The sequence below is a fragment of the Pelmatolapia mariae genome, linkage group LG7 (genome assembly GCF_036321145.2).
Source record: "Pelmatolapia mariae isolate MD_Pm_ZW linkage group LG7, Pm_UMD_F_2, whole genome shotgun sequence".
NCBI lineage: Eukaryota > Metazoa > Chordata > Actinopteri > Cichliformes > Cichlidae > Pelmatolapia > Pelmatolapia mariae.
The window spans coordinates 51,046,656-51,067,350 of NC_086233.1; the positions used below are offsets into that span (position 1 = coordinate 51,046,656).

The 20,695-nt window shown below is 39.4% G+C and overlaps 4 protein-coding genes across 7 annotated transcripts; 3 read left to right on the top strand and 1 right to left on the bottom strand.

Moving 5' to 3' along the window:
* Positions 1-267: 267 nt before the first annotated feature.
* On the bottom strand, positions 268-3,374 carry tmem138 (transmembrane protein 138). 3 transcript variants are annotated; one of them, XM_063479562.1, is made up of 5 exons: positions 3,234-3,374; positions 2,170-2,702; positions 1,339-1,510; positions 1,175-1,250; positions 268-1,097 (listed from the first exon to the last, which is right to left on the bottom strand). In XM_063479562.1, the coding sequence occupies exons 2-5, from the start codon at positions 2,295-2,297 to the stop codon at positions 985-987; spliced, it is 489 nt and encodes a 162-aa protein (XP_063335632.1). In that variant the 5' UTR covers positions 2,298-2,702; positions 3,234-3,374; the 3' UTR covers positions 268-984. The 3 variants fall into 3 exon arrangements, with proteins under 3 accessions (XP_063335632.1, XP_063335633.1, XP_063335634.1); XM_063479563.1 differs by lacking the exon at positions 3,234-3,374 and adding an exon at positions 2,955-3,131; XM_063479564.1 differs by lacking the exon at positions 3,234-3,374 and having other exon boundaries at positions 2,170-2,918.
* A 322-nt stretch (positions 3,375-3,696) lies between these two features.
* cracr2b (calcium release activated channel regulator 2B) lies at positions 3,697-13,109 on the top strand. Of its 2 annotated transcripts, XM_063481081.1 has the most exons (18): positions 3,697-3,724; positions 5,422-5,678; positions 5,967-6,078; positions 6,177-6,324; positions 6,778-6,924; positions 7,064-7,154; positions 7,240-7,335; positions 7,414-7,601; positions 8,971-9,042; positions 9,742-9,796; positions 10,900-10,979; positions 11,075-11,195; positions 11,417-11,543; positions 11,674-11,755; positions 11,828-11,942; positions 12,157-12,264; positions 12,356-12,432; positions 12,922-13,109. In XM_063481081.1, the coding sequence occupies exons 2-18, from the start codon at positions 5,424-5,426 to the stop codon at positions 13,004-13,006; spliced, it is 1,959 nt and encodes a 652-aa protein (XP_063337151.1). In that variant the 5' UTR covers positions 3,697-3,724; positions 5,422-5,423; the 3' UTR covers positions 13,007-13,109. The 2 variants fall into 2 exon arrangements, with proteins under 2 accessions (XP_063337151.1, XP_063337150.1); XM_063481080.1 differs by having other exon boundaries at positions 11,674-11,942.
* A 296-nt stretch (positions 13,110-13,405) lies between these two features.
* Positions 13,406-17,939, top strand: cd151 (CD151 molecule). The gene is made up of 8 exons (XM_063479567.1): positions 13,406-13,537; positions 14,419-14,503; positions 14,922-15,113; positions 15,744-15,818; positions 16,484-16,588; positions 16,717-16,872; positions 16,976-17,062; positions 17,161-17,939. The coding sequence occupies exons 2-8, from the start codon at positions 14,420-14,422 to the stop codon at positions 17,218-17,220; spliced, it is 759 nt and encodes a 252-aa protein (XP_063335637.1). The 5' UTR covers positions 13,406-13,537; position 14,419; the 3' UTR covers positions 17,221-17,939.
* A 101-nt stretch (positions 17,940-18,040) lies between these two features.
* On the top strand, positions 18,041-20,647 carry gatd1 (glutamine amidotransferase class 1 domain containing 1). The gene is made up of 7 exons (XM_063479568.1): positions 18,041-18,183; positions 18,325-18,401; positions 19,721-19,826; positions 19,917-20,024; positions 20,134-20,225; positions 20,321-20,414; positions 20,508-20,647. Exons 1-7 carry the CDS (start codon positions 18,135-18,137, stop codon positions 20,621-20,623), a joined length of 642 nt encoding a protein of 213 aa, XP_063335638.1. The 5' UTR covers positions 18,041-18,134; the 3' UTR covers positions 20,624-20,647.
* Positions 20,648-20,695: the final 48 nt, after the last annotated feature.

The following is a 20,695-nucleotide window of genomic DNA, read 5'->3' on the forward strand; positions in this document are numbered from 1 at the left end:
ACACATCCCATAATGAAACAGATTTTACGGTTATATAAAGTGTTGATGTGTTGGGATCTGCCCAGACCTGAGGTGCAACGTAACCTGTCACTTCTTTAAGAAATCCAAGGTTATTTTGACACACACAGGGCTATTCGCAGTGTGTTTCAGTAGTGGCGCCTAAAACCCTCAATCCCTGATTAATCTTTGTGTTAAAAATAGAGCAGTCTGTTTCACCTTGTCTCCTGGATGATACTGACTACCCCCGAGTTGAAGGATTACACTGGATTAGAGATGGCTTATTTAATAAAAGCAGCGGAGACACAATTCAAAGATCTCCAAATAAAGAAAAGTGGGTTCACGTGAAAATTGAATTATTAAAATAACAATCGTGTAAACAGCACATACTAATCTTACATAAGGCAAAACAGACCACCTGATCTTTCACTGCAGGGGAAACCTGCTTTCCAACAAAACTATGAGCATATGCTCTTCTAAAAGCTACCCATTGAAACAGTTAAAAAAAAAGAACTTGCCCAGGTGTAAATGCAAAATCTGCATTTACACCTGGTCATTTTCAAAACATTCGCTCAGTGTGTTGCAGTCTGTCTGCAACCCAAACTGATTTACAAGGCCACATAGATTAACTGACTCAATCCTTATTAATACAATACTCACAAGCCACACTTGGCTTACCTGCTACTGTAAACCATTTAACCCCCAGCCTCTTGGCTACAAAGAGCCAGTAAACACAAACAGTGGTTGACACTTTGCTTCATCCTTATTATGAGTTATTGAGTTCCATTTGTGTGGAAAAAAAAAAAAATATATATATATATATATATATATATATATATATATGTCAGTGTTGCTTTGTTAGATATGGTTAATAGTGCAAGGATTTCCAAATATAAAAATGGGTTAAAAAGAAAAATCCAAAGTTAGGAATAGCTAGTGATGCCCAGTGATATGTTTTTCCACAGTCTCTTAAAAAGTGTCTCTGCTTCACTGACGAGCTCTGGCAAAGGCATCACGCAGCCACAGAGAGTCCTCATACAGCCTCGGGTCTCCCATGTACTCTGCTGTACGTTTGTATAAGTAGTAATAAAACACAGCCGCTGTTAACAGAAAGAAGCACAGTTAGTGACAACAGCTGGGGTGGAAGATGTATCTCTGAAATTAATTTGCCAATTACCTGTTCTCTGAAAAACAAAAAGAGCTTGGAGACCATCTGTCCAAACAAAACTGTTTGAATTAAGCCATCTTAGGTTCTGGCAAAAAGAAAAACAAAAGAAAACACTCAGAAGATGGATCTTCATATATGACTTCTAATTTGCACACAACAGTTTGAAAGCATACCAGCACCAAGCAGTGGAAGCAGATGCTAAGGGTCAGGTAAAGAGTAGAGAATACCAGCAGGGCCCTGAACCTCTCCAGAAGCAGCGACACCAGGCCGACCTGGAACACGTACGTGTTGAACATCATCAGGAGGATGATGATCACGTTGAACAAGATGGCAATGTCCTGGATGCTGCAAACACAGTTTTTTTAATAGTTAATTTGCAGTACAGCTTTCTTTTTTATTGATATCATACCAACAAAAACTAGATTGCATGTCAGACATTAAAGTGAGACGCTGTCTGTGTAACAGCCAAGAATTCTTCTAATGAATGTAAAATGTTTGATGGCAGGAAAACTGGCTATGTAACAGAAACCAACCACTTAATAAATGACACATAAATGGTACAAAGAGTAACCTTTCAGGAAAAAAAGTATTATTTTATTATTATTAATAGATATTTTAGTATTAAATCAGCATAAGCCTGGGCTTTAAGTTGTCTATGGCATTAGATGAGAAGAATTAGATGATTAATAAGCAAGGGCTTAACTTGCATCTGAAAACGTTAAATATTTAGTGTAACCATCACATTTTAGTACTTATTAACCTATTAAATTTAGCAGTAACATTCTTTATAATGCACTAAAAACAAGAAAAGCAAGTGACATAAACACAAAAAATGCACAATGTTAGAACATCTATCAAATTCTAGAGATCTCAATTCATATAATGAAAGATGACATCAAATATCGCTAACTCTGTATGTAGTAAAAAAAAAAGAAATTGTGCATGTGTTTGGTAATCAGTTATAAAATAATTCAATCTCATCAGCACAGAGCTCTGTGACTCACATGAAAAGCACAAGTTGGATGACAGCTGCTCCTCTCAGAAGTTCACTGAAAGAGTTGACAAAGAGGTCATAGGCCAACAGTGTCAGCTGGATCAGCAGCACCAGTGAGTAGTTGCCGGTCTGAAGCATCTTCAAGGGCTGGTGGTGCAACCCCACAGCTCCACGGTGTATTCTCTTCAAAGTCTCCTTCTACTGTTGGATTTTCTTGGTATTTGATGATGAAACCGATGTCTTTGGTCAACTCTACCCTCCTACATACTTCAGCAAGAAACGACTTATCTGGAGCAAGACATTAATGAGCCACAATAATCCATTTGCAGTAAGCACTGGTGGCTTTTAAGTTAAATTGTACATATTATATTCTCCAATCCGGTTTGCTCTGCTGTCATTGAACATTTTAGTTGTCCTAGATGAATAAAAAATATCTGCGATGAGTGCCGCCTGTCCAAGATATCTGATGAAATGTATTCAATCCTGCCAAAAGCAGCATGCTGACATCTCAGATGTGGGAAATCTCCAGATATGCTGCACTACCTGGGAGGAAGAAGAGAAGCAACTTAAACAACAAAGACATTTTAAAAGCGATGAAAATGCCCACCTAGTCCAACTCATATCTTAGCCCGCTAGCCATCTCCACTGTGAAAGAGGGGTTGATGAAATTTCTGTCTCAGTCGAGCCAAATAAGCATTGAACCTAATCACGTAAGGTCAACGTGCTCATGTTGTTATACAGGCGGGCATGGAAAGGTCACTACTAGGATTATAGATCTGACCCAAGTAAACTTACTCAGACTGAAACACCTCTAGTTTAGTCGCTGTTTTCGAAGTACTCTTTCTCGTTTTCTTTTCATCTATCTAATCTACATCTTACGGTTGCCCTTTTAGTCCAGTCTGGAGTTAATCCAAAAGACGGATAATAGAGGAACTATAGGCTTATCTTTTCCACAACAAATCACCCGGCTGGCGATGAACTCCCCCCAGACACGTTTGCTACGCTAACACAACATTGCTGCTCATTGTTACGCAAGCAGGGTTCACAAACATAATTTAACTGACATATACTTACGAGAAAAAATGGATGTAAATGATGAAACCAAGTCTACGTGAGGCAGAAAGCACCAATAAATCACAAAAACCTCTCTTTTTATTCGCAAACGCCGCTACTCAAGCATCTACTTCTGATTTTCGGCACTAGCAGATGTATTTCCGCTAATTCCATGGTAACGCTTCTTGTTACCGTAATAACGATAGTACGTTTTTGTCCGAGCTTTCAGCAAAAATACAAAATTCCCAAAGTAATTAATTTTTACTGATTTGGCAGGGCATTAATGTGTATCTTGGAAACTTGGATGGTTGCTTTCTAAAAAGTGAACGAATAAGCATATCAATTTAGTAGAAATTTCCGAGTGTCTCAAATCCGCCTTGCTGCGGCATATATTACGGTAATCTCCCTGTCACGCGAGGTCGTCACTGCCACCCAGCGGCGTAAGTAAGTGTTTGAACGCCTCCGAGGTGATCAAAGGTAATGACTGGAGACCTGAGTTCAGCACACCGCAGGTAAGTTGTGAAAGTTTCTTCAACTTCCTAGAGTTGTCAAACAGCGCAGTAAAGCGAGTCATTTAGAAATACTATTCGTCGCGCTAATCGCCACCTTCTCTGTGTTGTGTCAAGTTGACAACCTGTTGTTTTGTAGTGCAGGTTCTCTCCCCCGTTAATAATAAATGCACACGTCTCCTTTCGCTGGTTTTAGTTTCCTGTGCTTGACACTTTGCTCTAAAACGGGGCATATTTACTCACTTTAATTAATTGTGAGTGATCTTGCTAAATTACAGCCATCAACACTGAACAGCATTTTACAAACTGTCGCATTTAATGAAGAGGAACTCAGCACATGTTCGACATATGTTCTAAATACATTCACACAGTCAGACAGGATGTGATCTAATGCTTGACTCTTAAGTTTGCCTCAGTTATTTTTGTACCCTACAGCATGTTGTCTCAGTCCCCGGGGCTGCCTACATTTGCACCAAACTTAGAGCTTACTAAGAAGTGTTTTTAAGTGCTTAAAAGTTTTGATATGACCTTTGGCTTATTGGGAATCTGAGGTGTCATACAAAATCCTCAGCATACAGTGTTTACACAGGTCTCTTATCTGGAATTGCAGTGTATCCCTTAATATTACACCCAAGTTTTGAAGGCTTCATAGATAATCAGTATGATAATTTACTGCGATAATCAGTGTTTGGGATTTTATGCCTTCATAGATAGCACGCCATGGCAAGAAAGGCAATATTTTATCAACCACTGAGGCAGACCTTATTTTAATTCAATGTAGCGTAAGGATGTCCAGAAAGAAAGTAGTTCTTACTTCTGGATCAGTTTAGTAGTATTTTTAGTTGTGTTTACACTGAAATGGCTATCCTGAGTAATAGCAATGTCATCTTACTTGCAGAATGATCATGTGTGACGCTGGTAACCCTTATAAATCACTGTTTTATATGAACAGTCATGTTGTCATGGAGGCTGTTTTTCCCCCAACAATTCCTGCAAGTAAAATTTGTTTGCAATTGTGGTTGTTCTGACAATGCAAACAACTGCAAATGTTTAATTTGCATCTCCTCTCCCGTAGCTATCCTCCCTCCCATTCGAGGACACTAATTCTTTTCACATGACACCATCCTGTTTTTTACCTTCCACGCATCCTGGTGCTTATTCATAGGTTAGATTTTTTTTTAATCTATATAAACAGTGAGGACAACTGGCTCATCTGAATGAGGAGTTCTTGTCAAGCCTTTCAGGGGATTCAAAATTATCTATGAAAATGTTTTTAGAACTAAATGTGTTCTATGAAAACCATTTTCTTTATCAAAGTGTGTCGCACTGCATTCCTATAAAATGTCCTAAAATGTAGCATAGACACGACTGATCAGACAGCCGGTCACAGGAGGTCACATGATGTGTAGAGTCAATAGCTAGTTTTTTCTGCACCTCTTGTTTGACAAGGGAGGGTCAAGGTCCTGTTTCTTGCACTATCTTGCAATACTAAAAAGTAGACCCAAAAATGTAAGCAAATGTAATTCTAAAACTGTGCCGGACAGGCAGCGTTATTCATGGATGAATAAATTTAGCATATTTGAAATATTATTACGATCGTGTGTTCACTATCATTTGATATACTAGAAGATAAGCATGTTTACATAGCCTGTACTTAATGATAGACACATTCAAACCCACACCCATCTGTCTCTGTGCAGCAATGTCTAAGTGGCTGGACGATGATGAGGTGCTGGTGGGTAAAGGCAGTGGCGAGGCAGTGCAACTGAGCCCCAGAGCGCGGACTCTGCCTCCTGGGAGCCCCAGATCAGGCCACGGGCGTAGTCCACTAGCTTCACCCCGCAGCAGGGAGCCAGTTCCACTGAGCCCGCTGGCAAAGACCATGAGCAAGGCCAAACAGCTGTTTCTGCTCTGTGACAAAGAGGGAAAAGGGTTCATCACAAAGCAGGACATGCAGGTGAGCAGCTAATGTGGTAGAGGAGCAACATTTAGACTGACTGCAGAGTCTTGAACTTTGTCATCTCCTCTACTTGCTCAGTTTTCTATGCATTAATGTTTTGTATTTTCATGATCCTCCTTTTCTTCTTGCGTTCTCTTTCTTACTTTTTAACTTATTTTCAGCTTTCATGACCTCGTCCTTCTGATTATTTTTGACAGTTTCTCAAAGCACTTTTGAAAGTCTGATTATCAAATTGATATTTGATTAAAGTTTTTCGTGTTATTACTAATATTATTGTGCTTTTAGAGGTTACAGTGGGAGTTGCCACTGACCCCTGAACAGCTAGAAACAGTCTTTGACAGTCTGGACAGAGAGGGCAATGGTTACCTCACTCCTGTGGAGTTCAACACTGGGCTCGGTGAGCACGCTGCACTCAGTCATTTTAGAACTGTTTTAAAAGCGGATGATTAAATAAGCACATTATGTAATTCCTCGGTTCTATTTTCTGTGGTGTAGGTGAGCAGGTGGAGCTGGAGGAGGTGACAGACCTGGATCAGGATGAAGCAGAAGAAGAACTGGACGAGGCGGACTTTTCTCAGGACCCCAGTGCTGTTAGATTTGTAAACATACTAATGGAGCTTGGCACTGACAAACTTTTCAAAGAGTGAGTACTCTGCCCTAAAACCATTACCATTAGCTTCCCTTTAGACTGTCCACCAAGATTTCCCCATTCAGTTTCAGTGCAGCAGCTGTGTACAGTAACGTCACCTTCATCCTCAAATGTTAGCATATACACTATGTTCATACTGTTCTCATAAAATGGTTTAAATGCATCATCTGCTGCGATTGAGTTTTATTTTTAACTGAAAAATTGACACCAGGCGTGGTCTTCTGCTACTTCAAGGTTTAATGTGATGTGCATTAGGAGATGGTAATCTTTCAAAGGAATGTTTATTTAAAGGAATCTTGTGCTGGACTTCTTCATGTACATGTATTTATGCAGTTCAACATTTAAACTCAGCACCTTCTCTTTTCATGTAAACAAGTGATGTCGTGCAGTCACAGTTAGTTTTGTTTTTCGGTCATATTAACAGTTGTGTATTGTGCTGTGTGTCAGTCAGCAGGAGCTCTGTACTCTGTGGTGTGAGCTCCAGAGAGACCGACCAGAGATGCTGAGTGTCCTGGAGGGCATCTTGGTCCATGCAGTGTCCCATTTACAAGACACCATCAAAGAGAGAGACAGTCTGGAACAAGCCTTACGCAGGTCGCACCTTCCTTTCAATACATTATTATTATTATTATTATTATTAATACAATACATACAATACATTATTATTATTACTTTTAAGCAGTTTAACTGTGAGTGTTTGGATTATGCTGAGTTTTTTTTTTTTCTGCATTAGACGGGAGAGCGAACATGATCAGGTTGTTCGGTCTATATATGAGGAAATGGAAAGTCAAATCAGAGAGGAGAGAGAGAAGCTCCTTGCTCAGGTATAGATATGTGGTAGTTGAACTGTTGTTCCATTTAGCAGGTGTACCTCAAATTAGCATTTAATGAATTTATTGTGAAATCAAGGACAGTATTAAACAGAAGGAGAAAGGGCAAAAACTTGAGGAGGAGCTGAGGATGCGGGAACAGGAGTTGGAGAATACGCTGAAAAAACAGACGGAGGTAGGCATCCAAACTGTACTCATGTCATTATGAAGAGTGTTATATTTTAATGCGAACAGGATCTGTCTTTGTTCTCAGCTTGAGACCCGAATGCGCCAGCTGAGCCACAAGCAAGTAAACATCAAAGAGCAGAACCAGCAGCTTCAGGACCTCAACATGCAGTTACAGGAGCAGGTGGAGCGCAACAAAGAACAGTTGCAGGCTGCGTTGGCTCAGCTTAACTTGGCACAGATCAGCAATGCACAAGAACAACTGGCCAGACAGAGGTGATTAACCAAGGTCCAGATGATGCCTTAGCACCAGCTTTGAAGTCATTAAAAACATAGTGTCTGCATGTGGTATGGCTGAAACTTTTTTTAAAAATTTAATTTAATTTAATTTAATTTATTTGGCACAAATTCACAACGACAGGCCCCATGCCCTGGATATTGTAAGGGAGATAATATTAGAAAGAAACCCCAGCAATCACACAACCTTCTATAAGCAAGCACTTTGCAACAAAAGGAAGGAAAAACTCCCTGTTAACACAAGAAACCTCTGACTGAACCAGGCTCAGGTAGGGGCAGACATCTGAGTCAGTCAAGAGTTTGTGTGTGAAGAGAAGGATTATAAATTCTATTCTGAATTTAACAGGCAGCCGATGAAGAGAAGTTAATATGGGAGAAACATGTGCTCTTTGTTTCTACTCCTGGTTTGTACTCTTGTTGCAGTGTTCTGGATCAACTGAAGGCTTATCAGGGAGCTTTTAAGACAACCTGATGATAGTGAATTAGAATACTCTAGCCTACAAGTAATAAACCTAGAAACTAGTTTTCAGCATCACTCTGAGACAGGACGCTTCTGATTTTAGAGGCACTGTGCAAATGAATGAAATCAGCAATTAAACAAAATATTTGTTTAATGTGCTCGCTGAAGGACGTATTCTAGATAGACACCATCTTTGTAAGGATTTTAGGACCGAGTACAATAACCTCAGATTTATCTGAATTTAAAAGCAGGAAATTAGAGATCATCCAGTCTTTATGTCTGTAAAAGATTCCTGCAGTTTAAGCAGTTGATTTTTATCATCTGGCTTCATGGATAAACAATGCTGGGTATCGTTTTCATAACTATGAAAATGTATGCAGTGTTTTTTAACAATATTGTCTAAGGGAAGCATGCATAATATTAAAAACTATTGGTTCCAGCTCAGAGCCCTGTGGAACTCCATAACTAACTTCCATGTGTGAAAAAGATTCCCCATTTTCATGATTATCTATCTATAATTTAAACCAGTGCATCTCACATATATCTCTACCAAGTACCATATGTATTAAAGGCCCTTTAAGACAAGCAGTGTGTTCTAATCTCTAGTAAAATGTTGTGGTCAGTGGTATCAAATGCTGCACTGAGGTCTAACAGGACAAGGATAGAGATGAGTCTGCTGTCAGAGGCCACTGGAAGATCATTTGTAACCTTCACTAGTGCTGTTTCTGTGCTATGGTGAGAAGGCTGAACTCTACTTAAATGATCAGTTAGCCATTTTACAACAACTCTTTCAAGATTTTTTTAAATAAAAGATTAGAAATAGGTCAGTAATTAGCTAAGACATCTGGATCAAGTAAAGATTTAAAATCTTTTGTTTGCTTCACTTAGAAACGTGATGAAGGTGTCAAGGAACATGAAGAAGGAGAAAGAGAGTCTTTTGAGACAACTGGAGATATTGAGGTAAGTCTAAAAATGTCTGCTGTTTCAGTTAATGCCAAGTTCACAGACTACAGGTATGTTTGAATAGTCCAAAAATCCAGCCACACTTACACTAGACTCCTTAACACCGCCATAAGATAAACTACAAAATTCATATCTTCATCTCACCTTGTTGTTTTATCCAGGTCATAGAAATGAGAACAGTCAGTGAAAAATATCACTTCATTGAATGAGACCTGTAGCAGAAAGCACATTGGCAATTCAGCAATGGACATTGCTAATGTAAAGTGAATTATGAAGACCATTAAACCCACTCTATCAAATGTCAGTTTCCTTTCCTGTGCATTTAACAAGCTGTTTTTAAAAATTCAAAACATATCAGTAGGTTATGGCATGAAATGATTTTGGGACAGCACCATCTTCTCTCCTTTCATAAGCTTGGTCCGGTGTATCCTGTAATAAAGGAAGCATCAAAGCGCCTTTCCTTATTTTTTGGAGAGTTCAAACAGCTCCTACTGCGGATGCCGTGCAGATATTTCCTTTTCAGATTTCTCAGTTAGGAAGCTTCCCAAGGAAAATGCACTATTCAAACTTACCCGTGGTCTTTTTTTTTTCTTTTCTTTTTTTAAATTTAATTCACCATTTGAGACACGGGTCTCCCCGTGTGAGGATGTCTCTAAATAGATTTCTTTTGTGTGTGTGTGTGTGTGTGTGTGTCAGGGATATGAACAAAAGGCTGCGAGATGAGAAAGACGCCCAACAGTCTCAGAAGAGGGTTAGTCACAGACATGCTGTCCTTCCTCCTCTGCCCTTAACATATTACCTACCTAGTGAAGATGTTTGTATGCCGTGGACACAGCAGGTTGATCCACCCTAAGCTAAAACTTGGAATAGATTCATGTTTTACGTCATCTGTTATTATTTATATGGGCAGCTGTTATTTTTTTGGTTATTAATTAATGTTGCTGACACAGCCTTTTGCAATGTTGTTTTTCTGTGGATGTGCTCAGTGAACTGAAGGATTTTGTTGACTAGACGTTTATTCTGTCCTGTGTCAACGTGAAGGAAAAGAAAATGTTCTATTTATATTTATGTTTATTGGTCACATTTCACTGTACAAATCCAGGTGAACTAAAGTATTTTATTTCAATCTAATAAAACTTTTTCTCAGACTTTTCATGACTGATAATCTAATTTAGCAACTTTCAGCAGGTTCAGCTCATCCTCGTTGTTTCACAAAACAAACATAAAGCATTTTTGTATAAAATGTGCAAAGAATCTCATGAGTATTTATTTATTTTTTAAATATCGACCTCGACGCAAAGACTGCCTCTTTCTTTTTTTTATCTATTGTATTTTTTGAAATCTACAAACACACGAGTGCACAGTTGAAAATAAATGAATAATCATAGTTGGACTGCATTCCTGCATTTTAAATGTACACTGTAAATAGTTTACCAGTGGAAGCAAGTGGAATTACTACAGAGATCACACACTCATGAGTGCAGTCCTGTGATAAAATCAAGTACACCATAGACATAATTCAGTAGTTTGTAGAGTTCAGCACAATAACTTGAAGTAGTCGTTTTGAATGAAGCCAATATTCCCAAGTCTGTGGCTACAAAACACCCAAATCATAAACCCTCCACCACCACATGAGGCTTTTGTGCTGATATCCTGTGTTTGGTTTTCACCAGACATCGCACTGAGCGTTATAACCAAACACTTTGATCTCATCTGTCCAAAGTGCATCTGATTTACCTTGGATATGCACCATGCTACATCCATAAATCTTTAATACTTTATAAATCTGTGGACGAGTATGAAATCTTAATGCTACATATTTCTTCTGCCTCACTTTCTACAAAAACCTTGTAGACTCCAAATGTCACACAGGCTTTGCAGAAGAGAGGGTCAGTTATAGGTAACTACTTACTGGAGGACAAGCCAATGAAAAGGTTTGTATAAATAGTGCATCTGTTTGTCATTTTTGCAGTGATGTAGCAGATGGATATAGGCAGCCACTAATTTTGTGTATTTATTGATTCTGAAGACAGCCGTGCTCTGCTGATGAGTTGGAGCAGGACAAAAAGACAGAGGTGAAAATATCCTCCAAGAAACACCAACCGTCATGTAGAGTCAGGGGTGAAAATGTTGAACAGACCCAAACTCAGGTAGGGAAAATGTAAAATCTACAAATACACATAATATATCTGAGAAATACTTATTTAATAACACAGATGCAGCAGCAAAACTGAGCAGTAATTATGGAAATTATGTTTTGAGGCTTTTGGTTTAGGGCTTAAACAACCACTGGTCACTCAAAAAAAAATTAAACTTTTCAAATATTAAATTGATCAAAATGTCACCTTTGATTCTTTTATCTGAATTCTAGAGCAAAGCTGTCAGTACTCAGCAAGTGTTCAAGGTTGTGTTTCTGGGTAACTCGGGGGTGGGTAAGAGCTCCTTCATCCAGTATTATTGCACAGGGCGCTTCGACAGTAAAGTCAGCACTACCGTTGGTAAGTCTTTTACATGGATACATCTACAGTGCTCATCAGTGTATAGAAAACTACTGTGTGTATGTTGAAGTAAATGTTTGATGTATGTATTGAAGTCGAGCATGAAGTCATAAGGCTTTGTTGTTCATAGGTATAGATTTTAAGATGAAGACTATAACTGTGGACTCCACCACCATCATCCTGCAGCTGTGGGACACTGCAGGGCAGGAGAGGTCAGACATGTTTACACAAGCACACAAAATCATCCGAGGTGCAGAATGTTTTCCATCGAATCTGCTTTTTAGGTTTCGCAGCATCACCGAGCAGTACTATCGAAAGGCCGACGGCATCCTTGCCATGTATGATGTAACGCACTCCGCCTCCTTCACTGCAGTGAGAGGATGGATGGACTCCATCAGGGTGAGTAGGCGGCACTACCGTGGTTTGAAAAGCATGCAAAAAAGTGGATCCTCATTTGAATATACGTGAAAGTTACTGGCGTAATGGTGATGCACGAATCTCAGTCCTAACTTTGATTCCTTTTTTATATTTATATATATTATTGGGGTGACCTCTTTGGTGTATCTCCTTTATGTATAGCGTGTACTATAAACCTGCTGTATGTTTGTCTCAGGAGAAGATGTGTGAAGGTGCTGTACTAATGCTGCTGGGGAACAAGCTGGACTTGGCAGACAATCAGTGTAGAGAAGTGAGAACAGAAGAGGGTCAAAAACTGGCAGAGGTGAGGCGCATTAGACTATTCACCCAAATTTCTAAAATTGGAAAGCCACAAATGTATAAAAAAAAAAGTCTATTTTTTTTGGGTTATACAGCAACATCAAGCTTTGTTTTATGAGTGCAGTGCCAGGAATGGATTGAACGTGGAGGAGCTAATGAATCACCTGGCAGGGTATGGCATCACATTTTTGTGATTTACAGAATCACATTATGAAAATCCTCTGGAGCATTTATATAATATTACAGATAATCCTTCTGTACTTTTCTGTTGTAGCTTTGCCCATTTGTGACTTTTAAATGTAATCCCTATTAAAAATCCTATTAAAGGCTAATAATAAATGAGAAGAGGGAGGTGCTGAGTGTAAATGTTGTCTTTTGTTTTGTTTTGTTTGTTTGTTTTATGCACCCAAATCTTCAGAGGGAGGCTTGGGTAACATTTTTTAAATGTGCCATGGTAGTTGTTTTATCTGACAAATCGACAAAGGAGTCAAAGTAGCAAGCAATTCAGCATACATATATTCTATCTCAGATTCCACAATAGATTCCACTACTGTTAATCTATTAATTACCTAATAAACTGGTAGCTGGATGAACTTCCTCTGATATTACAGTAAGATCACAGATTTTTCTTCTCATATGTTGCGGTTTCTGTACATTTTAGGATGTTGGTAACCCAGCATGAACGCCAGTGTGAAGATGCACTTCTACTGAGTGAGACCACGCCTAAAAGAAGTTGCTGTACATGAACAGTTGAGGACAGGCTTTTGAAAAGACTGAAACTGCCTCCAGGTGTTCTTCTTTGGTTCAGTGGAGCCATGTTGTATCCCACACCAACAGCAGATCATCACGTCGTGACGTCACGTCAGGCATTTTTCTGTGAACAAGTTTACTGAATAGAATAATGTTTTCCTTTGGGTTTATGCATCTTTCAGATATGTCTAATAAAATCTATTTTTGATGACTGCTCTTTTGTCATGTGTCTTAAAAAAAATCAGTTAAACCTTTAAGCTGCATGCTTTAAAGCAAGTAGAGCTTGTATGCATTGGAAACCAGCTGGGGGCAGACAAGTACAGCTTGCAGAGGGGCGAGCAGCCTGTTGTGCCAAAAGAGGACAGACGCTCAGACGCTTGAGTGGGAGGCTCGAGTGTGACTGTCAGCTGAGAACTTACACTGTTGCGCTCAACCTTCAAAGACAGTTGGACGCTGAGGTCGGTGGACTCTGAGAAGACGTTACCCTGATAATCTACATCCTTTGGGAGGTCCACCATCTAAACCAGGTAGGAGTATTTTGGTCTGTGTGAAAACAGAGAGCAGTTTTTCCATGACACAATGAGTTAAAAATAACTCTGAATATGACCATGGTGATATTGTTTTCAGTCGTACTTACACATTAAGATTGTCTTAAAAGTATATTTTAATCAGGTTTATACGTGTTATCTTTTTAACCGTTCTTTGTTTATTTATGTTTGTAAATAAAGATGTTCATTTGTGTTTAAAATATAAAAAAAAGAAAAGAAAAACATTTCCCATGATGCTCAGGGTCATGACTTCTCTCAAAATAGAAGCACCAGGAAAGTTTTGTTTAGGCAAGAATAACAACATTTGACTTGAGCCTGAAGTAAAGAGTGAAAAGCTAACACAAAATCACTGAAGAGTGAGACGATCAGATTATGTTACTGAAACGGGGGACGGATGTCTGTCTGCTGGATGATATGTGACACAGGACGTTAAGTATGTTTTCCCCACAACATATTTGATTTCATCTCTGAGCTCTTTTCCATTGCACTCTTATAGCACCTCGAGCTACTGTGCAAAGAGTCAGGTACAATCTCAACAATAGCTGTCACAAAAAGCCCATTTGCTCTGCAACCCACGGCAAAGGCGGAACTAAAGGGAACTGAAAGAGGAAACTGATATACAAATAAACTGCATGTATAACTACATCACATATGACACTAATACAGCTTTCCATTATAAAGGATAGGAACAGAAATCTGTGTAAATCTTGCAGTGGAGTGGTATAGCCTGCAGTTTTGCTCTCAGTATCTTGTAGTAATCCCTTTAGGGGGAGACTGAGATGTGCCATCTAATATTTGGTTGTTTCTTTATTGTATCAGCTTGAACACTGCTAACATTAATAATTCCCCCTTTTTAACAGAATGGAAGTTCGACGTGAAAAAAAGCACACCTGTGGGACGATTTGTCTGAAGTATCTTCTTTTTCTTTTCAATGTTCTTTTCTGGGTAGGTTAATATAAAAGTGCAAAGATTTTCATTGAATTTTAGATTAAAAAAGCAACTTTTGAACGATGTCATATTAATTCAGTCAGTTGTAATTGATTTAAAGTTGCAACATTAAATTTGTGCAGTGCTTAAAATGCCATAGACATTAAGATGACTTCTTTTGTACACAGACACATTTAAAAAAACAAAAAAAACAAAAACATACAAACTTTTTTATTTACTTATTTTTACTTTATTAACTGCAATTTCCTTTAGGCTTTAAGAATAGACTGATGTTCTAGTCTCTTAGGGCTTACAGTGAAAGAATGAGGCGTTGTCCAGCGTGATCACATTTTAAGAGCAAAGTTATAACTTATGTGCTGCATTCTCACTACGAGCATCTGGTTTGAGTTGCGCTGGTAACGGTATGTTCTGTCAGCTGGCAGGTGGGGCTGTGTTGGCGGTGGGCGTGTGGACTCTGGTGGAAAAGAGCGACTACATCAGTTTGCTGAGCTCCAGCTTCTACGCAACTTCGGCGTACATCCTGATAGCTGCTGGAGTCATTGTAATAGTGACCGGGATAATCGGCTGCTGTGCCACGCTGAACGAGATGAAGAGTCTTTTGATTGTGGTACGGTGACCACGCCCACAAAATACTGCCTGTTACAGAAAAACTGATTTTTCTTGGCCGTTTCACTTCACTCCACAGAAGCTGAAATCCTTTTTTCATTAGTTCACATGAGAAACCATGGCACTTTTAAGTCCATGTTTATACACTCTCACCCCCTAGTCCAGGTTGTGTATTGAAAGCTTATCCTTGGTGACCTTCTGTCTTGTCTGCCTGCACTCAGTGCAGCTCATTATGCCAGGCATGCCTGTCAGATATAACAGATAAAGTCATGCACAGTGTGTCTTTAAGAGTTTAGATATAGAGTGTGGCTCATGCCAGAGGAATGAAGGGCATCACAAGCTGCTGCTTGGACTTAAGAGTGTGTGTGAGTGAGACAGACAGACAGACATACAGAGGGTCTGTGAGGCTATCACTCAGACTCAGTGGTATATCTCTATGGTCATACTCCCCGCAATCTTTATAACGAGCACCTTCCTTTCCCACCGTTTAATCACTTATTTTCTGGAGTATGATGTTTGTATTTTGTAGCCATGCACGGATATGTTCAGTGACATTATATTCTGCAAAATGGTGCAAAATGATGGCATTTCACTGTATTCATAGTCATTTTTGTTATGTCTCTGCCTACAGTATCTGATCTTGTTGCTCTGTATTTTCCTTCTGGAAATCATTGCTGGTGTTCTGGCATACATTAACTACCAAGAGGTGAGGTGCCATACTTTCTATTTGTTTCTGTTTGTACATAGAGACAAAAGTAAATAGTGACATACAGTTTATTTTGCTATAACTTGCACAGCTTCCAGTACTTTTTATGGTTATATCTATTTATCATTTAAATTTCACTCCAGAAATTACAAATCTGTCTTTTTTTGTCTTTCTGCTTGCATTATGTGTATTTTATTAATTCTACTTTCCTTTCAAGTATTTTTCCTAGCTTTGCATCATTTTAATGTCAAATCTAACAACCACTCAGTTGCTGCACTCCTTTGTGAAGTGTGTTCTGCATGCTTTTCTGTGCATGTTCATTTGTCCATTTTTTCCCCCATCCTTCTCACGCCTCTCTTTCTTCCCCCCTTTTTCTTGCTCCAGTGTTTCCCTTTCTGCTACCAGGTAATCTACTGCAGTGTGTTTCTCCTTTATATCAGTCTTTTTTAGTTCTGACAGGTTGAGGTTATTTTTATTTGCAAGAGTCTTCATTGAAGAGTCTTCATTAGAATCAGGGAGTGAGGTCATAGAATCTGTGCTCATATATTTTGAGTTATCTGTGGGTATTGCTCAGGTAGACAGGAATGTTACGGGGGAAGGAGGAAACTTGATCAGGAGCTATTTTTGTTGATGGGACGTACTAAAGAGCTTCTCCTGTCTCACAGCTGGATGAGGAGCTCAAACAGAACCTGAAAGTGACCATGCAGCAGAAATACCAGCAGCCAGGAGAGGAGAGCATCACACAGGCTGTGGACAAACTACATCAGGAGGTGTGGAAAAGGAGAATTTGTTTCAGAAAAAGGCTCGAATAAAAAAATGAGTAACATCAGTAAGACTGGACATGATTAATAATGAAATTCTGTGTTAACTGCAATTTTCTCATTATTTTCCCTCTCAGTTTAAGTGTTGTGGCAGCCACAACTTCTCAGACTGGAGCGACAGTGTGTGGATCCAGGCAGCAGAGAACAAGCGCCTTGTTCCTGATAGCTGCTGTAAAACTCCAGGTGAACTCTGCGGCCGCAGGGACCATCCCTCCAACATCTACAGAGTGGAGGTAAAAACGAGAAAGCTCTCCATCGACGCAGCGTGGCTAAATTTCACATGATAACAAGATATTATTATTTATTCTTTTTTTTTCCCTGTTCTTGTGCTCCCAGGGAGGCTGCATCATGAAGTTAGAGGAATTCCTCTTGAGTCAGTTATATATTCTCGGTGCAGTTGGTATAGGGATTGCATTTCTACAGGTAAAAGCTTTTACTGCTGAGCAAAACAGAGATAAATATGAACATCTATTTTAATGGAGTCTGGAAATAATGAGGTCTTTGTGTCTGTTTTGTTTCAGCTTCTGGGGATGATGTTTACATGCTGCCTTTACCGGAATTTGAAAGAAGATCCATACTAATTTTGTACTTCCCCCCTCCCCATCCATCTATTCATTTTCTTCCAATTGTCCAATTCATGACTGTGGGGATGGGTGCTGGAGCTTATCCTAGCAGTCATATGGCGAGAGGGAGGGTACACCATTGGCCAATCTGTCACAGGGCTAATACATGAGGACAGACAACCATTCACATTTACAGAATTTAGAATCACCAATTAACCCAACCTTATGCACATCTTTAAACTGTCGGTGGAAGTTGGAGTACCTGCAGAGAACATGCAAACTCCGGGCTGGATTTGCACCCAGAATCTTCTTGCTATGATAATGCTAACCACCACACCACTGTGACATCCTTGTAGGGGTCACTGTAGTTTTTTTAAACATCACAAAATTTAACACGACTTCTAAAATGTTTTCTAAATTATTATAACCCCACCACCCCAAAAAAGTATTTTTTCCCACAGTCCTACGATGCTGCATAGTTACTTCAAACACTGCGATGCTGCTGGACAGCACTGCTCATTTGTTCTCGCAAAACAGCTTTGCATGTGTTTATGTAGTCTTTAATTTAGGTCACAAAGGATTTTTAACTCTTTAAATATACACCACTCATTTTAAAAAGCAGAGCAATATGAGCATGTTGTGGCCGCTTCTCTGTTTGTCTTTTTGATTGCTTTTTTTTATGTATAGTCATTACAAATGTATATTTTAAAAAAACTAATATAAAGAACTATTTTTCTTTGTTGGATGCAAATAAAAGATACTTCCTTATTATTTCCACCCACATTTTCAGATAATTTCTCCGACTGAACTTTTATTTTGAAACTTATAAGCGGATGTTGTTGTCAGCTGACTGTACACCCTCCTCGCGTATTTCTTTTGCATCGTCTCACCCTCAAGGTTTTTCTTTATAATTTAAAGCAAATATTATTAAAATGTCAGCGAAACCAACGTGTTTGATAGTGGCGAGTGCTTCTTCTCAAGGTGAGCCCGTTAGCTTTACTTTGAACAGCTCGGCTGTTCTCAATCATTCATGAATTTGTCCGTTAGCTTTGACTTACTTAGCGCTGCAGAACTAGCATGAGCTCTCTGAAGCGTTTTATCTCACATATTTTGTTTATTCAGGGGTGTCTGCGAAATCTTTCCATCAGTCCTTCAGCCTTTGTAGTCCGGTCTTTAACCTACAGACAGCCACACCTGGGGTAAGACTCCACCTGACAAGCAAATACCAGCTACACGAAAAGCCGTCGTGATCTCAGCGCGTTAGTCCGTACTTACGTAGACACAGTCTCCATGACAACTGCGTAGATTTAGAAAAAAAATTAAAGGAGAAATTTATATAATTAAAACGTTAAATAAATAAACACGTCTTTTCTTCTTTTTTTTACTTTTTCTTTTCGTTTGCTTGTTTGTTTTTAAATATGGTGGTAAAAAAAATATATAAATTCCACGATATTTTTTTTGGGGGGGGGGGGGGGGGGGGACGGGACGGGACGGGACCTTATTTGGGGGAAATTCAGCAATCTCTTTATCACTAAACTTTTGTGGTGATTCCTTGTATGCGGTTTTTATGTCCTGGTGAGTACTGAAATTAAAGTTCATTCAAATAACTTTAGGTGCATGTAGACTAGATAGTTACCAAAAGGACCACAGAGTGGTGCTTCTAGTCAGTGGCGTGTTGCTAAAATTAGAAAGCTTTAAAGCAGGGGTGCCCAATCCCAGTCCTCGAGAGCTACTGTCCTGCAGCTTTTAGATGCATCCCTACTCCAACACAGCTGAATCAAATGGTTTGATTGCCTCTTCAGCATGCCATCAAGTTTGGCAAATGCCTGATAACAAGCCATTCATTTGATTCAGGTGTGTCGGAACAAGGATCCATCTAAAAGCTGCAGGACGGTAGCTCTCGAGGACTGGGATTGGGCACCCCTGCTTTAAAGTGATGTATCTTGTAGGATTTTTAAAAAAAAAAGAAAAAAAAGACCAGCGGTATAATCAAGGGTGATGAATGAAAGAAGGAAAAGAAACTCCAGGACAAACAAGTACCTCGTTTCACTGTGACATCCATTGTCCCTGTGCACCAGAAGCATCGCATTTATACAAATATATAGGTGTTACTAAAAAAAAAGTGTTTTTTCCTGAAATCCAAGTTTGTTATAAAATTGCAGCTACATTGCCAATCACAAAATCCATTTTTTTTCTCCTACTGGTAGCTCATCCTGGCAGGGCAGGTAAAATGATCAGAGCCCTGAGTTTAAAATATTTATCAACCACCAATTTCAAGAATTTAAATATTATCGCAACAAAGATACATTAGTAGATCCATGTTTGTAGAGATGGACTAACACACCAGAAAAAAAACTTGTCTTTTATACCCTGCTTTCACCCTACTACTACATCTGAAAGGTCACGGACATGCACTTTAAGATGCAACCCAGTTCTTGGAAATAGTTCTTATCCACTTTGTGGTCATTACCCCGGGTGTGTGATGTTACCCTGTACAGAAGTGTTTCTGTGGTTGCAGGGGAAGCCAATAGACTTTGTTGGGGTTGATGAAAGCACAGCTAGATGGGTGCAGGACTTCAGTGTGAAACCCTACGCAACACCAGCCAAACTTGAATCCATAGATGGTGAGAATACTTATTTCATGCCGTTTTCATGTCTGCTGCTTTAACTACCATCTCCTCCTCCTCACTTGTGTCATGATGACCCCTTTTAAGGTGCCCGATACCAGGCACTGCTCATCCCACACTGCCCTGGAGCGCTGAATGACCTGGCACACAGCGGCTCTCTGCACCGCATTCTCACGCACTTCATCTCTCAACAAAGTGAGCTTGGGGCTTGTTTTAACATCTGTATGTATTTATGTATTTATCTTGTTGTTTTTTTAGGAACACATGTACATGCAGTTTGCTTGTTTTTTCCCCCTCTACACAGAGCCGGTGTGTGCAGTGGGACAGGGAGTGTCTGCACTGTGTTGTGCCACTGAAGGACAGAGGTGGATTTTCAGTGGCTACAGCTTAACAGGGGTTAGTGTTTGGTGTATTCACTAGGGGAAATATAACCCATATCAGCTATCACATGTTTGCTGTATTTAGTAACACCAACTTGTTGATCTTAAAAGCCTTCAGTGTTTGAACTGGTGCGGGAACCTGATTTTGCCAACCTGCCCTTGATTGTAGAAGACTTCGTGAAAGACAGCGGTGGATCGTACACAGGTGAGCTGACCCTGCTAATAACAGAAGAGTCAAATACCAAATAATTATTTTTTAAAACAGTCTGATGTTCGTCTCTGTGGGGTTTTTTTGCAGCAAGTCAAGAAGATGCCATGCATGTGGTCGTAGACAGACACCTCATAACTGGACAGAATATGCAGTCAACCTTGCTCGCTGTAAATAATCTAATCCTGCTCTGTAATGCCAAATAAAAACCTGAAATAATACACGAGGAATGCTCCGATTCGACAGCTTTGTCGTCCCACTTTTATATTCATGTAATT

Coding starts and splice junctions, on each gene's coding strand:
- tmem138 (XM_063479562.1), bottom strand. CDS start 2,297: ATGCTTCAGACCGGCAACTACTCACTGGTGCTGCTGATCCAGCTGACA. Junction 1,511..2,169: donor ATCCAACTTGTGCTTTTCAT/GTGAGTCACAGA, acceptor CTGTGTTTGCAG/CATCCAGGACATTGCCATCT. Junction 1,251..1,338: donor GCTTCCACTGCTTGGTGCTG/GTATGCTTTCAA, acceptor TCTTTTTGCCAG/AACCTAAGATGGCTTAATTC.
- cracr2b (XM_063481080.1), top strand. CDS start 5,424: ATGTCTAAGTGGCTGGACGATGATGAGGTGCTGGTGGGTAAAGGCAGT. Junction 7,336..7,413: donor CGCTGAAAAAACAGACGGAG/GTAGGCATCCAA, acceptor CTTTGTTCTCAG/CTTGAGACCCGAATGCGCCA. Junction 7,602..8,970: donor GAACAACTGGCCAGACAGAG/GTGATTAACCAA, acceptor TGCTTCACTTAG/AAACGTGATGAAGGTGTCAA.
- cd151 (XM_063479567.1), top strand. CDS start 14,420: ATGGAAGTTCGACGTGAAAAAAAGCACACCTGTGGGACGATTTGTCTG. Junction 14,504..14,921: donor TTTTCAATGTTCTTTTCTGG/GTAGGTTAATAT, acceptor ATGTTCTGTCAG/CTGGCAGGTGGGGCTGTGTT. Junction 17,063..17,160: donor TAGGGATTGCATTTCTACAG/GTAAAAGCTTTT, acceptor GTTTTGTTTCAG/CTTCTGGGGATGATGTTTAC.
- gatd1 (XM_063479568.1), top strand. CDS start 18,135: ATGTCAGCGAAACCAACGTGTTTGATAGTGGCGAGTGCTTCTTCTCAA. Junction 18,402..19,720: donor TACAGACAGCCACACCTGGG/GTAAGACTCCAC, acceptor CTGTGGTTGCAG/GGGAAGCCAATAGACTTTGT. Junction 20,226..20,320: donor GTGGCTACAGCTTAACAGGG/GTTAGTGTTTGG, acceptor TGATCTTAAAAG/CCTTCAGTGTTTGAACTGGT.